Source organism: Muscardinus avellanarius, assembly GCF_963383645.1.
Source record: "Muscardinus avellanarius genome assembly, chromosome: 3".
Taxonomy (NCBI): Eukaryota; Metazoa; Chordata; class Mammalia; order Rodentia; family Gliridae; genus Muscardinus; species Muscardinus avellanarius.
Window position 1 is genome coordinate 152,414,669 of NC_137788.1, and position 15,575 is coordinate 152,430,243.

Sequence of the window (15,575 nt, forward strand, 5' to 3'; positions counted from 1 at the left end):
CAATCGTGTCATCAAAATTTGAAAAGTCATCTAGCCCAGAAAAGTCCTTGAGAAATCAAAATAATTGTAAGAGCTCTGTGGCCATTGATAAATTCTCCATCCCCCACTAGGGGGATGGACTGCTCACTGCCCCTTTGCCCTTACCCCAAGGAATGGCTTCCTTATTTCTCCAAGGCAACATTTGCGGTCACCCCCTTGAGGTGTTGGGTGGAGTTTGAACTCTGTTTATATTGATTAAATGATAGTCAACTTTCCTTTTTAGAGACTGTTAGGAGAGGAAAACGCAGATCTTGGAAGGGCGAAGGCTCTCTATCTCCTTCTTCCTCCTCTTTCTCTTCCTCCTCTCAATACTTCCAGGAAGTTGTCATGGAAAATGAAGGTTCACTTCCTGCTACCTGCTTCTGTCAACTCCGAAAGGCCATTTCTACTGTTTATTATGAGTCAAATGGGTCTATTAAGAACAGACTTCCCCCTCTGTGGGATCTGGCTGAGATATGGGGCACGATGGCACTTCATATGCATGAATATGCTACAGAGATACAGGATTGATACCCTTGCTGCATCCCCTTTGCACATCAGGACAGGGGACTGCCTAAAGGAGGAACTTGCTGCCAATGGTCCCACTCCATCATCCTTGGAGGGACAAAGGGACAAGGGGACTGAACATGTTAAATTCTCTGGTTTCCTTCCTGCTGGCCTTGTGAATTCTTAAGGCTTGGGTGCAGGGTCGCCTTTATGGCGGCCTACTATTAATTAGAGGAAGACTCTATAATCCCCCCTTAAATAAAAAATGCTTGATTTCTCTAAAAACAGTTAACTTTTTTCTTTTTTTGGTACCAGGGATTGAACCCAGGGGCATTCTACCTCCAAGCTACATCCCCAGCCCAATTTAAAAAATATATTCTTTATTTTGAAATATGTTCTAAGTTGAAGAGGGCCTCACTAAGTAGCTGAGGCTGGCCATGAACCCACGATCCTCCTGTCTCAGCCTCCCATGACTGGGATTACAAGTGTGCACCACAGTGCCAGGCAACAGTTATTTTTAAAATTTTTTTGTAGATGGTAGAATACCAGGGGCATTCTACCTCCAAACTACACCCTCAGCCCCATTTTTAACTTTTTACTTTTTATTCTGCAACAGAGCCTTGCTGAGTTGCAAAGGGCCTCACTAAGTAGCTGAGGCTGTCTGAGAACCACAATCCTCCTGTCTCAGCCTCCTATATGACAAGATTTAAGTGTGTGTCACCATGCCCAGCTAAGACAGTTACTTTTTTTTAATATTTGAAGTAAATAGTTAAATGAAGGAGGAAAAAAATCCATCCCCCTCTCAGACCATAATAAGACACTGTGGTATAGTGCAGAACAATCATCTCCTCCCATTCTGCGAGATGTTGGGCTGGTCACTACACTTCTCTAAGTTCTTGCTTATAAAAGCAGAGCAATATGAGCCATGCCCTCTCCACAAGAGACTACTGGGTGATGAATGAGATCCTATATAGGTAGTTATTAAAAATCTGGGCTGCGATAGCAGACACTCTGGTCTCAAAGGCTTGCCCCGCCATTTTCTGGATAAATGGCATTGGTCAGATTAGTTAACCTTTCTGGGCCTCCGTTTCCTCATCTATAAAACAGGACTAATCACAGCATCTAGTTTAGAGAGTTACTGTGAAGATTAAATTATACATGTGGCCAGGCACTAAGAGTGGTGCCGGGCCAGAGCAAGCACAAAATAAACATTAGCTCTCGTTATTACCAAGTATGTAAATAAGACTCTAAGCCTGTAATGGACCCTGAATGAGATTCTAATAGCACGGGGATCGCTGTGCAGAGACAAGGCACAGGTCTCCTTGGCTTTGCAGCCTGGAGTCACAGAGGCAGGGATGGCAGTTTGCTCACAGGACTTCTCAGGAGTAAATGAGGTGTCCCCTTAGTACTACAGTGATGGAGAGGGGCGTGGGGTACACTGAAGTTACCTTAGAGAAGGTCTGGGGAGTAACCGGGGGCCTGGGGTGAGGATCCTAAAGGTAGAGCCAGTGGGGGGTACTGTAGCCAGTGATGTCCGGCAATGGGGAAAATGGGAAAGACCTCCTGGGGCAGAGAAATTCAGACAGGAGGTGCTCTGGGTGGGGCTTGGGGGGCACACCTCACAGGCACACCAACCCTGGCTGAGATCATGTCTGGAGCCCCAGAGGGATAAGGCAGGTCATATTTAAATGGTTACAGCAAAACAACACCCCCGCCGTCCACAGTCTACTCTCATTCATGTTCTTTGGGAGGAAGTAAAAATTGTGGTAGTGTTAATTGCTATTCACTCTCGAACGTGAGCCTTGCACAGATGAGCTCAGGGAAGTGTGCCATTTTCTTGGACGGGATTATTAAGGAAAGTCTTTCCGGATGATCCAGGTGGAAGTTGCTGAGTGCCTTGTACTTGTAGCACTTGTAGTTTCCTGTGAGCCTTAAGGCGGTGGCTGAGAACTAGCCCATAGTAGATACACGGTAGTGCCCTGGTGTGCAGACTCCTTGGTAACGCGCTGGGGGACAGGCAGGACTGCGTGGCTGCCCCTGTAGGCCGGCCTGCAGGCCAAGGACCACCGAGCCAAGGGCAGGAGGGGACTGGGGCGGGCCAGTGGCTAAGGGCTTCCTGCTGCCCCCGCAGTGGCTGCTTCATCCCTGCACAGGAGTTCCAGGTCCTTGGAGTGCCTTACGCGGCCCTCTGCTGGGGTCCCTGCAACCCTGCATTTGCCCAGACGTCCTGGCTGGGGGTAATCCAGTGTGTGCGCAGCGCGCAGCTCCGAGAGGGATTACTTTAATTTCCCCTTCCCGAGCTCTGTTCTGGGGCCTTTGGGGGCACGCCCAATGGCTGGGAGCGCAGGAACAGGGATGGCAGGCGGCAGAAACCTCCAGCGGCACTGACCTCTGGCACCTCCCCAAGCCCCAGAGCGCAACATCTGTTCTGAGAAATATCCGGGCGGGCCAGGGGTGGAGGGAAAGGGGAAGCGCGCGCCAACCCCTTCCTGGGCACACTGAATTCTATTTGTGGAATCAGTTCTTCCTCTCCCGCTAGCACCGGGTGCCGGAGCCCTAGATCCCATCTCCAGGGGGTGCCCTTGCACCCCGGTCGCCTCTGCCGGGTGCCCCCCGCAGTTCCACCCGTCTCCGCCGTGGCGCCCTGTGCTCCACAGCGCCACCTAGGGGCCGGGCAGCACCTCCCTTACTCTGGGGCAGCCCCTCCCCCGCTTTACTCCCCTAGGACACTCTCTCCAGCTCTCCGCCTAGGGCGACCCCAGCGCCCTCGCCGCGCTCGCACCCTAGCCGGTGCCCGGTGCCTCCCGAGGGGCGCACGGCTGCAGGAGGTGCAGGCCCGGGCCTCGGGCGGGCGGGGGGCGCAGGGCAGGCGCGGCCGCGGCCCAGGGGAAGCGGCGATGGCAGCGGCGGGAGGCGGCGGGCGGCGCGAGGAGCCCCTGTGATTGGCACAGCCCGAGCTGGAGGAGGAGGCGAGGGGAGGGCGGAGGAGGAGGAGGAGGAGAGGGAGGAGGAGGAAGGGACGAGCGCGGCGGCGGCGGCGGCGGCGGCGGCGGCTGGGAGCTGAGCGATCCACCTCTCCAGCTCGGGCAGGACGGGGGCGGCCGCCGCGGGTCCAGGGCGGAGGCGGCACCGGCCTCGGGCGCACCCCCGCCCGGCTGCGACCCTGACACCCGGCGCGAGCGGGCCGGCGGCGGCGGCGGGGGAAGGATGCAGGGCAAGAAGCCTGGCGGCTCGTCGGGCGGCGGCCGGGGCGGCGAGCTGCAGGGGGACGAGGCGCAGAGGAACAAGAAGAAGAAAAAGAAGGTGTCCTGCTTCTCCAACATCAAGATCTTCCTGGTGTCCGAGTGCGCCCTGATGCTGGCGCAGGGCACGGTGGGCGCCTACCTGGTGAGTCAGTCCCCTTGCCAACTCCGCCGCCGGCCCCTTCCCCAGCCGGGCGCCCGGGTGGCCGGCCGGCGCGAGGAGGGGCCGCCCGGGGCAGGCGGGCGTGACCTCGGCCCGGCGCGGAGGTCGGCGGGTGGTGCAGAGGCGGCCGCCGGGGGAGCTGCCGGCCCGGGCTGCGAGCGAGCCGGGAGCGGGCGGGACCGCGGATGCCGGCGGCGGCTCGCGTGCCCGGCGGGGGCTGGGGCCCCCGGGGAGAAGCGGCGGGCAGGTGGGCGTGAGGCCGCCTCCCCCCACCCCTGGAAGGCAGAGCTAGAGGGAGAGTTCGGGAGCCTTTTGGGAGAGGAAGGCATCGCGGTTTTCAGGTGACCTGCACATGGCAAGAGAAGCCAGTTAGCAGCATCCTATGTCCTCTCCTCCCCATTCCATTTGCCTGAGAACGAATCCATTATGCCTCATCTTCTCCGGGCTCTTTCTCCATCCGCCAATTACGGGTGGTGGATTTAACAGCTTAGAGTAAAAGGCGCCCGAGTGTGGCCCTGATCCGAACCGCAGTTCCAGGAGGACGATTCCCTCCCGTATTCCAGTAGCCGCCTTTCAGCGTCTGGAATAAAGTTGCCTTACCTGGGGAGAGTTTGTGTAGTTTTGCTTCCCACTCTTCCAGCTAAGTTACCCACCGTGGTCTCTCGCCCACAGCGGGGTTGCATGATGGCTCACAGTATGGATCTATTGTATTTGCCTTCAAAAGGGATAGTCCTGCTCCGAGGGCCCAGGGTCCCTAACATCTCAGAGGAAATTGCTTGTAATGACTCAGCATTGTCAAGTAACTTCTCTCTCTCTCTCTCTCTCTCTCTCTCTCTCTCTCTCTCTCTCTCTCTCTCTCATCTCTCTCCATCTCCATCTCTATCTCCATCTCTATCTCTATCTCTATCTCTCTCTGTGGTCCTGACTGGAGCTCCAGGAAGGCACCTCTAGACCAGTCCTGTCTAAACAGGAACAGATTTGTCCGAGTTTATAGTGTTAAGCTATCGCTTGACTATTGACCTGAAACTCGAATCAAAAGCCATAGATTTGGTGGAGTTTTAGTGAGCGAGTTTGACGGAGACAGAATCGGACAAGATTTCGGCTGTTGGATAACTACATCCAGAGATGGGGCTGGACGGCGGTCCTGATGTTATCATTAATCCCTCATTCCTGGCCTTGGGTTAAAGTTAATGAGAGCCAGACGCTGGGTGCCCTATTCCGTTCGTAATCCATCTCCAAGGGTTCTTGCTGTTAAAGCAACTTCAAGCAGGGCTTGGTTTCTGGTGTTGGGTAAAATTAGATATGTGGTTGGTTATGAGAGGGAGCCCAACGAACTCAACGCTATTACTGGAGTGTCCGTTTGGAGGCTTTTGAAAATCTAATGCATTTGTGTTGTGCCTTCTGAGATGAAAGGTGTTTAAATCCCTGTCTCTGTCATGTACAGATGTACATGTACCTGTAACCTGTACCTTGCAAGTGAACCCGGGAGCCGAAAGCCTGTTTCGTTTTCCGTTTTATAAAATGCACTTGTTTTGTCTATAGTTATAATCCATAGATGCAGAAAATACCTGTGGATTTTTGGAGTTTGGGCAGGATAGAGAATAACTATGTTTGTGGGTTATTTTTACCAGAGCTTCCTTAGTGGAAATTTCACAGTGTTTAGATAGGTATATGCATTACTAAGATACAAATGTACATTACTAATCAAATATAAGTGGACCTGCACTGTAGCACATGTACAATCCACGAATCCCTAACAGGGTCTGTGTGTAAAAGGAGGTAAAATTAGGAAACAGCTTGGTCCAGTTTAACAGTTTGTTTGCCTCCAAGCAGTTCCGCCCAGCAGAGCATCATTCATGTGTAGCAAGCAGAGGCAGAACTTTTCAGCCCGGGGAATGATGAAGACGCGGGCTTAGGATTTTTCACTTACAATGATCCAAGGGTTTTAGAAGGAAGGGGAGCCGGGCTTCAGCTAGATGAAAGACCTAGCTCCTTGAGAGAGTTAAGGAGCAGGGTGCTCCTGAAGCCTGGGACTGAGTCCCTAGGCAGGCTGGCCCTGGGACACAGCAGGTTGACTTGAATCTGAGAACAGGGAATGGCGGAGAGGAGGAATTCATTCCACCTGGTGATGGCATCCTGGCGTGATGGAAAGCCTGATCAGCTGGGATAGAGTGACAGGGGCAACAGGTGTCTGACAGAAAGCAGATGGAGGCCGGGAGAGGACAGGCCTAGGGACCTGAATTCACTTAGACCACCGGAGCAGGCCAGAAGGTTCTCTGGCTCTGCTTTGCCCTGTTGCCCTTGACTTTGACAACTGAAACTCGTGAATAGGAATAGGTGGCTTGCCCAGGTCCACTGCATCCACTTGCTATGGGCCTTGTGCTTCTGGGCTACTTCAGAGTTTCCTCTTTATCTGTCTTTTGAGAGATAGAAAAAAAAAAGTTTGTTTTTCCATCAGCAATGGGAGACTTTTCTGTGAATGACTTGGCAAAGAACCAGGGCAGGGTGTTTGCAGGAAATGCAAACTGCTACCTGGTAACCTATCCTGGCCTTCCTGGGAAACCGGAGCCCCTGTGTCTATAGGTAAGGGCCCATGTGGAGGGTGTGCGAATCTTTGATCTTTACGTGGGCGATCAGCCTGCCCCTCTGATGAAGTATTTTCATATACTGATGAAGGACTTGCCATGCCCATTGCCAACCATGCTTTATTTCCAAGAGGAGAGTGATGGCAAATTCAAGGCCAGCGGTATTTTTTTTTTTTTATAATCCACCTAGCTACTTTGTGTTTCTCTCCAGGTACCTTTTTTTTTTCTTTTTAAGTATTGGGAAGTTTTATTTTATCTCTCCCTTTTTCTTTGTGAAAAGACAGATTCACCAGTGTCATCAGTGTGGCCTCAGTGACATTTATGAGGGCCTCTTTTCTGTGCAATTGAAGCAGGAGGCTGCCTAGGATTGAGCAACTTTGCAAAGCAGGACTCTTGTGTATCAAGAGAGAGAGAGAGAGAGAGAGAGAGAGAGAGAGAGAGAGAGAGGTATCTTTTTTTTTTTTTTTTTTTTTAAAGAACCTCCCCAGGGAGGAAACTTTAGGCAGAACTCTATGTGAGGAGGCCGCCAGTTGTTAGGCCAGGGGCCTGTGACTTTTTGCCTGGGTATCAGTCTTCCAGGGAAAGGCAGGAGGATATTGATCCTGACAGCCACACTTGGGGTGATGATCCTGATAATAGGATCTAGATAAGATAATTCCAGTGCAACCTGGGAGACCTATGGATTCTGAAATCTGTTGTAGTTGTAGATAGATGGCTTCATTAGAAATCAGGCTATAGATAAGCCAGCAGCTCTAAGGATGTTCTATCGTGGTGGTCATTTAAACTGTCTGGCTGGCCGTGAATTTTTTTTTTTTTTAATCAGAGTGAGAAGAGAGGCCTGCTCAGTTTGATAGTCTGTGTGTGCAAAGCTGAGAGTGCAACATGAGTGTGTGTGTGTGTGTGTGTGTGTGTGTGTGTGTGTGTGTGTTGAGTCTCTGCTTTGGGTGCCTCCAGTCTGAACTGACCTGTTTGTGAGGATGTTAACATCTGTATGAGTCTTGGACTACTGGGAGGAGCTGTGAGCCATATAGGATCTGTGTGGGGAGAAGGTTGTTTTGTGTGCAGTTTGTCTGAGACCCACTGAGATGTCTCAAGCCATTCCTTCAGGGTTGTGTATGCTATCACGCTACTGAGGACTGGAGGAGATAAGGATGTTTACAGGAAATTAAAACTGCTGACACCTCTGGTCAGTTAGGGTTGAGGCTTACATACAGATGCATTTGAATTTCCTTAGGATGAAAAGTGAAAAGGGCCAGGTTAGCCTCCTGGGTGGGGCACCCAGGCAGCTGCTATGAATAGGGGGGTCCTTTCCCTATTTAGGGTTATGCAAACACATGTCTGTGATGACAGAGATCATTGAGTGTGGTTATCAAGGCTCTATCTCACTGTGTGATGGTCAGTTATTTTTTAAACCTGAGAACATTCAGTGGGCTTGCAATTAGGGGTATGGTGAAATGACTGGATTTGTTATTCCTTTTTTTTTTTTTCCCTAAAGAAAGCATCACAGGCTTGTAATCCCAGCATTTGGGAGGCTGAGACCGGAGGATGGCGGTTTGCAGACAGCCTCAGCTACTCAGTGCGGCCCTCTGCAACTCAGTGAGACCCGGTTTCAAAATAAGGAATAAAAAAATAGGGCAGGGGGTGTAGCTCGGAGTTCGAATGCCCCTGGGTTCCATCCTCAGACCCGGAAAAGAAAAAAAATAATAAATAAAGAAAGCAAGCATCATTTTGAAAATGGGTTTTTGCATATTCAGCCCAGAAGCAGACAGCTGAGAGACATCTTTTTTTTCAGTCCTTGTCAAATTAGTATGATGACTAAGGTAACTGTATTTTACTTAATCAAATTATTTTACATACTTATGGTTACTCAAAATGACAAATTCCCTGCCATTTGCATAATTACAATATAGCCCTGGGTAGCAAGAAGCATAATAATTCTGATATATTTTTTTTCCTGATAGCTTGGTTTAAACTGTTTAGCTAATAATCATTAAGGGAAAAATTATTTCTGAAAATTTCTTTCTGCCACCTTTGTGTACATACCTTTGTTTCTTGGGGCTTCTACTTGTGTGTTTAAGAGTAGAAGAAGCCTAATTGGTGGTAAAGTCGGCAAGATTTTTTCTTCTAAGTTTTGCTAACTCTCTCCCTCCCATTTCAGTTTTTGATATCCTACAAAAAGTATACCCTAGAGGCCTGTCCACAGTGGCGCTGCCCGGATAATCAGCTGCTCAGGGTTTCAGCTCATCCCACCTGCAGAGGAAACAGCTTGGTTCTGCATCTTGCTACATGAGCTTCCTCTTTCCCGGAGTCCTTGGCAAACCACTGGGTCAGGGCAGCCCGAGCAGGAAGGTCTTTGAATTTCTTTTGTGTATCCAACAGCAGACTTTGAGGTGCCACTTTGATCAGGGCCTGGGTTCGCGTAGCAGACAGGCCTGGGAATGAGAAAGTGTGCTGTTGCAAAAGCAATTTCACATACAGGTGGAGAATCGAGCTCCCTGACTTGCTGCATGTCTGCAGCCTCTGGTCCACTTCATGAACGCTTTTAACTTGCACGGTTTCACTACATGCATCACTTAACAGGTACGTTCCTGTGAAGTCGAGTCATGGTACCTTGCTTCACTTGTACTCTGCAAATCATTGGCTTCTACCTTACATATAGTTACATGTGTTTTTGTGGGCTGGATTGCAAACACTGGCTACTGTATGCTGCACTTTCAAAGGTTTTACGGGACACTGGTTTGGTGCTTTTGATTGTTTGGCTTACATTGGATTTGGGATTCAGTCGTCCTTGAGACAAGTTGGCTAAGTGAGTTTTATTGCTTCTCTGAACTGCCTTTGGTAATCATGTAGGCCAGAAAGGTAGCATCCTTGTTCTTTAAAGTTATTTTTGTTTTCTATGTCTGTATCTATAAAATGCATAACAAGCAGGAAAAGAAGCAGATCCACTGACCTTGACTTAATAAGAGCAGTGAATTTGAGATAGTTCAAAGACAACTTATATTTCAAGAAATCGTAGTGCCCATGTGTTAGTAACTCCAAGTCAAATGGTTACAACATCAAGGCAGAGATTGGCAGGTGTCTATGGCAGGGATGGCTTGCTGGATGAATATCAGCAGACCGAGGATTCATTCCCGTGGCCTCCTCTTAGCAGCTCTGTGACCTTGTACTGATTCCTTGACCTTTCTGTGTCTCCATTTTTTAAATTTTGAAACTGGGATTTTCATAGTGGTCCCAGTGATCATATGACCATGCACCAAGTCAACACAGGTAGAGAGCACTTTGAATCCCTTCTGGCACACAGTGAGTACTCAGTAAATAGTAGCTCTTATGATTAATAAGGTGGTCACGCATATTTACTACCAAAAGAATAATGATGTGGCCCCAATTACTGAGCAAGAAATTTATTTCTATCTAGACTTGGTTTTGGTTTAGTGAACTGCCCATTCAAGATCCTATTCTGCAGGAACATTTTTGTCTGGGAAGCAAGGCCTTGAACCTGTGATCCTCTTCCTCTTGTCTGTGCTTCCTAAACACTGGATTATAGGTGTGCGGCACCATGCCCGGCTAGGTAAAGTTTTTAAGAGCTAGAAATATTATGTACTAACTTCCAATTCTGTATTATAAGCTCAGCAATCTATTTCGCCTTAATTATGGCAAAAATGTGTGAGAGGAAACCCCCACAGCAAGTTATTTATATTTGTCATTTAAAGTGCATGGGACTTCAAAGGCCCAGGTGTGGGTGGCTGGGAGGGGCAGGTGCACTAATGCCTTGCTTTGAGGCTTTGAGGTGTCCTTAGTGTCTGTCATGTTAGTTCATGGCCACAGGGGAGCAAAGACTGAGGATAGGTGGTAAGAACAGCTTGATTTTTTTTTTTTTTGCAATACTGAGGATGGATCTCAGGAGCATTGTACCCCTGAGCTACACCCCTAGCCCTATTTTTATCCCTTATTTTTGAAATAGCATCTCACTAAGTTTTGGAGGGTCTCAATAGTTGAGGCTGGGTGCAAACCTGCAATCCTCCTGCCTCAGCTTCCCAAGTACTGGGATTATAAGCGTGTGCTACCAAGCTTGGCTAGAACACCTGTATTTGAACCTGGACTGCAGTTAACCATTTTCTAGTGACTTGACTTACCCCGGCCTCAATATCCTCCCCTGAACAATGGTGGGTAATGACAGAGCCTATCTTCAGATGGTAGAGTAGGCATGGGATATGGTACTTCCTGCAGGGCGGGGCATTCCACCAATTGCTTTAACAGAAAGAACAAACCTTATTTGCTGACCTTAGCCACAACTGAAGTCCCACCCAGGGACCTGAGGCTTTGGGATATGAGTGCTGTCTGGGCTTCAGTTTTCTAGTTTGGTGATCTGGGCCCCTGTAGCTTGTTCTGCTTCACTGAGTATAAGGCTGAATGGTTACTGGAGGGGAACCTGAAGTGTCAGGAGGGGAGGACCAAGGGACATATGCTGTGGACATATGCTGCCCTCCAGGCAACCTTGTTGCAGACACTGAGCACTCAGAGCGAGCCCGGAGGGGCGTGGCCTCGTTACCTTCAACAACAGGAAGCAGGTTCAGCAAGTACATTTGTGGTCCTCTCCCCATCTTGCTCACTTACTTGGTTTTTCAAAAGCAAAGCAAAAGAGTTTTTATTTATTTATTTATTTATTTATTTATTTATTTATTTATTTATTTATTTTGCGGGTCTGGGGATGGAACCCAGAGGCATTTGACCTCCAAGCAACACCCCCGGCCCAATTTTTTATTCTTTATTTTGAAACAGGGTCTCACTGAGCTGAAGCGGTCCGCGAACCACTATCCTCCGGTCTCAGCCTCCCGAATACTGGGATTACAAGCGTGCGCCACCGCGCCCGGCTTCATGACAAGGTTTTATGAGCACAGCTTCTGTACACCACCATGTCTTCCGTTTGTAGTTTTGGAAGAGGCCTTCCTGTCTCCATAATGGTCATACCTGTCCTTGGGGAAAAAAAAAGAGAATGCACTGGGCTCTTCTTGGTGAATCAGGTTGCACTGTGTGTAGGTTAGGTAAGGTTTTCCATCCACATTGAGATGCTTCAGTCTTCCCAAGGGAGCATGTACACCTGGGGACCAAGGAGTCCCCCAAACCTGCTGACTCTGCTGAGGAAGAAACCCCATCTAAAGTACCGGGGCTTCTGCAGCAATAGCCGTGGAGTGAGCCAGCCAGGAGCCTACTCTGTCTAGGCTTTTCAGTGACATGGTGGAGAACAGACACCTTCCTTGGGACGCAGGCACAACCTCAGCACAACCTCCCAACTTCTTTATTTTGGTTCTTCTTTGTGGCTTTTTTTTTCCCCCGGTGGTACTGGGGGTAGAATCCAGGGGCTTTTCTACCTCTGGACTATGCTCCAAGACCTATTTTTTTTTATATTTTAATTGGAAACAGGGTCTCACTAAGTTGCTGAGAGCCTTGCTAAGTAGCTGAGTCTGGCTTTGAACATTTCCGATCCTCATGTCTCAGCCTCCCAAGCGCGGGGATTACAAGCATGCACCACCATGCCCGGCTTCTTTGTGGCTTTGAGTTAAGCCCCTCAACAAAGGGAAGGCCTTGCTGTCTGTGTACCCACTGGCTCATATCTTTCCTAGAAGGGATGATAACCAGCCAGCTATTTCTCAAGCAATGAGACAGCCTTCTTCAAATTTGGAATAGCTGTCTTGCCATCTGGGACCTGATGGTTGGCCATTAGGAGTTTCTTAGCCTTAAACAAAAGTCCTATCTGTCTCTCCCAGTGGAGGCATGTTACAAATAGTTAAAAGCAAAACACAGCATAGGCTGCTACTAGCCGTCTTTTATAATGGGGCGGGGACTGGTGAGCCCACCCCCCCCCTTTGCCCCTGTGATTTCTTCTATAATTACCCCCCCACCCCACTTCCCTTTGGAACTCTGCAGGCATGCGCTATCCCAGGTGACGCTGTAAATTCCCTGCCAGTGGATTCAAAGACAGCGCTGATTGTAATGAGGAAGTCTTACTTCCTTAGCATTGGTTGTTGTTAAAATCTTTGCGACGAACCCTCTGAAAATCTTGGGAACAGACTGGTTGTAAACTCATTCAAGAGAGCTGTACTGTGACAATCGCCTCACTAGCGTGCGGCAGAAGGGCCGAGTCTTAGCAGCAAACCACTGTGCCATTATGAGAGTCCAGTCAAGAGCCTGGAGCATGTCCCTTGTCCTTCTGTCTGTGAGTCTATTCATATGTCTGTCTATCCACACTCTTTGAGTGAGCTCTGTATCACATGGGAGAAGTTTCTGATTCATCTGGGAAGTTGCTCTTCAGAACAAATCGTGGGTCTCCAGATGATGACTCTGAGTATCCAGATAGCCTTTGGCACTCTTTCTTGGAAGCTCGAGATCTGCTTAGATTTCTTTCTGTCGTCCCTTAAGCTTGTAATTGTGCTGGGTTATGAGAAGTAGGCAGGGGCCGAGCAGGCTTTTAACACACAGTCTTGGAGAAAAGAACAGAATAAGAGTAGGCAAACGACTGCCAACATCACTGGCTACCCAGCCTGGGAGCTCTGAGGAAGGTGGCAATAATTATTGTCATCCCAGGGTTGGTGTGGGGTGAAGAGAGCCTCACAGTGGTGCTTCTCAATTAAAGACTGTTATATAATATTCATAGTAAGTGGCAATTGTCTCTCTCCTGCCTCCTTTGGAAAAGGCTTATATAAAATAAGCATGTTCTTCCTCTAATCGTTGGATTTATGCTCCCATCTTCTGCTGATAGAAATGAGAAATTACCACCTTGAATATAAGCAAGTTGGAATTGGAAAGCTGCCCTCAACTGATTACATAAGCTTTAAAATACTGTACCTGGAATTTTGTGTTTACTCTGTTAAGAATTCCCTTAATGAAGATGAAAATTTTCTAGGCAGCATGGACCCATATGTTTTCCTTATGGAAGATTCAGTTATTATGATCCAATCTGTACAGTAAAGAATGATGTTGATTAGTTAATCTTCTGGTTGACTCTTTGGGTCAGGGAATTGTTTGCAGGAGGTCCATGGAGCCACCTATAGCAATCTTCTCCCAGAACTGGGCTGTCCGTGGCTTCCACACTAGCTCTCCATCTCTCTAGGGGTGTGCAAGGCTCATCCGGGGCCGGTGGTCACTGTAGCACTTAAGATTGCAGACTCAAGAGTGCAGGCCTCCTCTGAGGTCATCTTTAGAGCTTGCTTGTGTAATTCAGCGGGATATCTATGAGTCCAGCTACTGTTGGGCCATCACCATCCCTGTGGCTATTTCATTTCCCCAACCACTGCTGTGACAACATCTGGAACTGGCTGTGTCCTGTGGGGTAATTTGCATAACCTACATGCATTCCAATGAGGTACAGTGGGTATCCCTTATCCACTTAATGAAGGTACACAAGCCTGGTGGGGACCACGGCACATACACATTCAAATCCAGATTTCCAGCTTCCTCCTGACTGTAGAAAAGGAACGTATGTTCTCTTATTTATTTATTTATTTATTTGGACATTTAAAGGGAGCCAGATGTGTCGAGATAGATCCAGAAGAGTTTTGGACTGGCCTCTCCTGTCCTTGTGTAAGAAATTTAAAGCGAGACACTGGATTTATTATGCAGCATATTATATTGCCCGCCCCAGTGCCAGTAAATACTTTATGTGGTTTGGGAGGCTTAACCTGCCAGCAATATAGTTTATCAGCCAGCTAAAGAGAGGATATCTTTTAGAAAAAAATAAAACATAAATTAGCATCTTCCCTCTACCTTCACCAAGCCCTGGAGATGCACATAAATGGATCAAAAGTCAGCCAGCAGCTTTGCAGCTTGCAGTTGATGGAAACGGGTGTGGAGGTTTGCCATGCTGTATCCAGGCTCAAAGTGGTACCTGGAACCAGCAGCAGTTGAGCTAAATCCAAGCACAGTTCCCTTCACCCAGGTGGAACAGATTGTTCAATAGATGTATTGTCTCTGTGTCCCGAGGTCTTGGCCTATTACTAGAAGACCTGTTGTTAGGCCTTCTTAAATACAGTTGCTCCTCTATATCTGGGAGTTTCTCATCCAAGAAAGCGCCAATAAAAACCATATGAAAAAAAAAATTGTGAGCTGGATATGGTGGCAGATGCTTGTGATCCCAGTACTTGGAAGGCTGAGACAGGAGGAGGATTGCAGGCTCAGAGCCAGCCTCAGCTACTTAGTGAGGCCCTCTACAACTTAGTGAGATCCTGTTTCAAAATAAAGAATAAAAAATAGGGCTAAGGGTGCAGCTCAGAGGTGGAATGCCCCTGGGTTCAATCCCCAGTACCACACACAAAAAATTGTGATGGTACTGAACTTGTATAGATTTTATTTTTCTGCCGTGATTCCCTAGGCAATGTAGTATAATAACTATTTACATTGCATTGGGTAACTAATATCTCAAAGTATATTAAGAGGATGCATGTAGGTTATATGCAAAATACAATGGTGTTTTTTCTTTAGTGCTAAGGATTGAGGCAGGAGCCTCTTACATGCTTCTGTGCCTATTTATATATAAGGGAGATATGAACATCTCAGAGAGGGGTGCTGGGACGAATCCTGAAAGTATACAGGAGGATGACTATATAACATTGTAAACCCCCTGCTTTGTGGCTTTCATTTTAGGCAAAATCAGGGCACAGGATTAACACTTATGTAGTTCCACCTACTGCATTAGCTGGTAGGTGTGAGCAGGTAAGCCTTCAGGGAATGAAGACAGAGGGTCATTTTAATTTTGGAAATAATGATTACAGACATATTTGAGTACAAATATAAGTGGTAAGTCCCTGATACAAATGCACGAAACCCAAAATGTCCTCATATTTGAAACATTTTGAATGTTGACGTAAAACCACAAGTGGACACTTCAACACTTGATATCCTGTGTGATGGGCCATGGTCAGAATGCAGGTGCACAAAAAATACTGTACAAAAGCACCTTCAGGAGGTGTGTATTAGGTGTACAAGAAGCATGAATGCATTTTCTGTTTAGATATGGTTCCCATTCCCTGGGTCCTATTACATATATGAAATATTCAAAAGTCCATA

The 15,575-nt window shown here is 48.1% G+C and overlaps 1 protein-coding gene across 2 annotated transcripts in view; it reads left to right on the forward strand.

Annotated features, from left to right (window-relative positions):
* Window positions 1-3,732: 3,732 nt before the first annotated feature.
* The window catches only part of SLCO3A1 (solute carrier organic anion transporter family member 3A1), a gene marked incomplete at both ends in the record, with an annotated part of 299,180 nt that continues 287,337 nt past the window's right edge, over window positions 3,733-15,575 (forward strand). For both annotated transcript variants that reach the window (XM_080692514.1, XM_080692513.1), the window contains one exon: window positions 3,733-3,912. In XM_080692514.1, coding sequence (XP_080548640.1) covers window positions 3,733-3,912 — 180 coding nt within the window. The remainder of the gene's footprint in view (window positions 3,913-15,575) is intronic.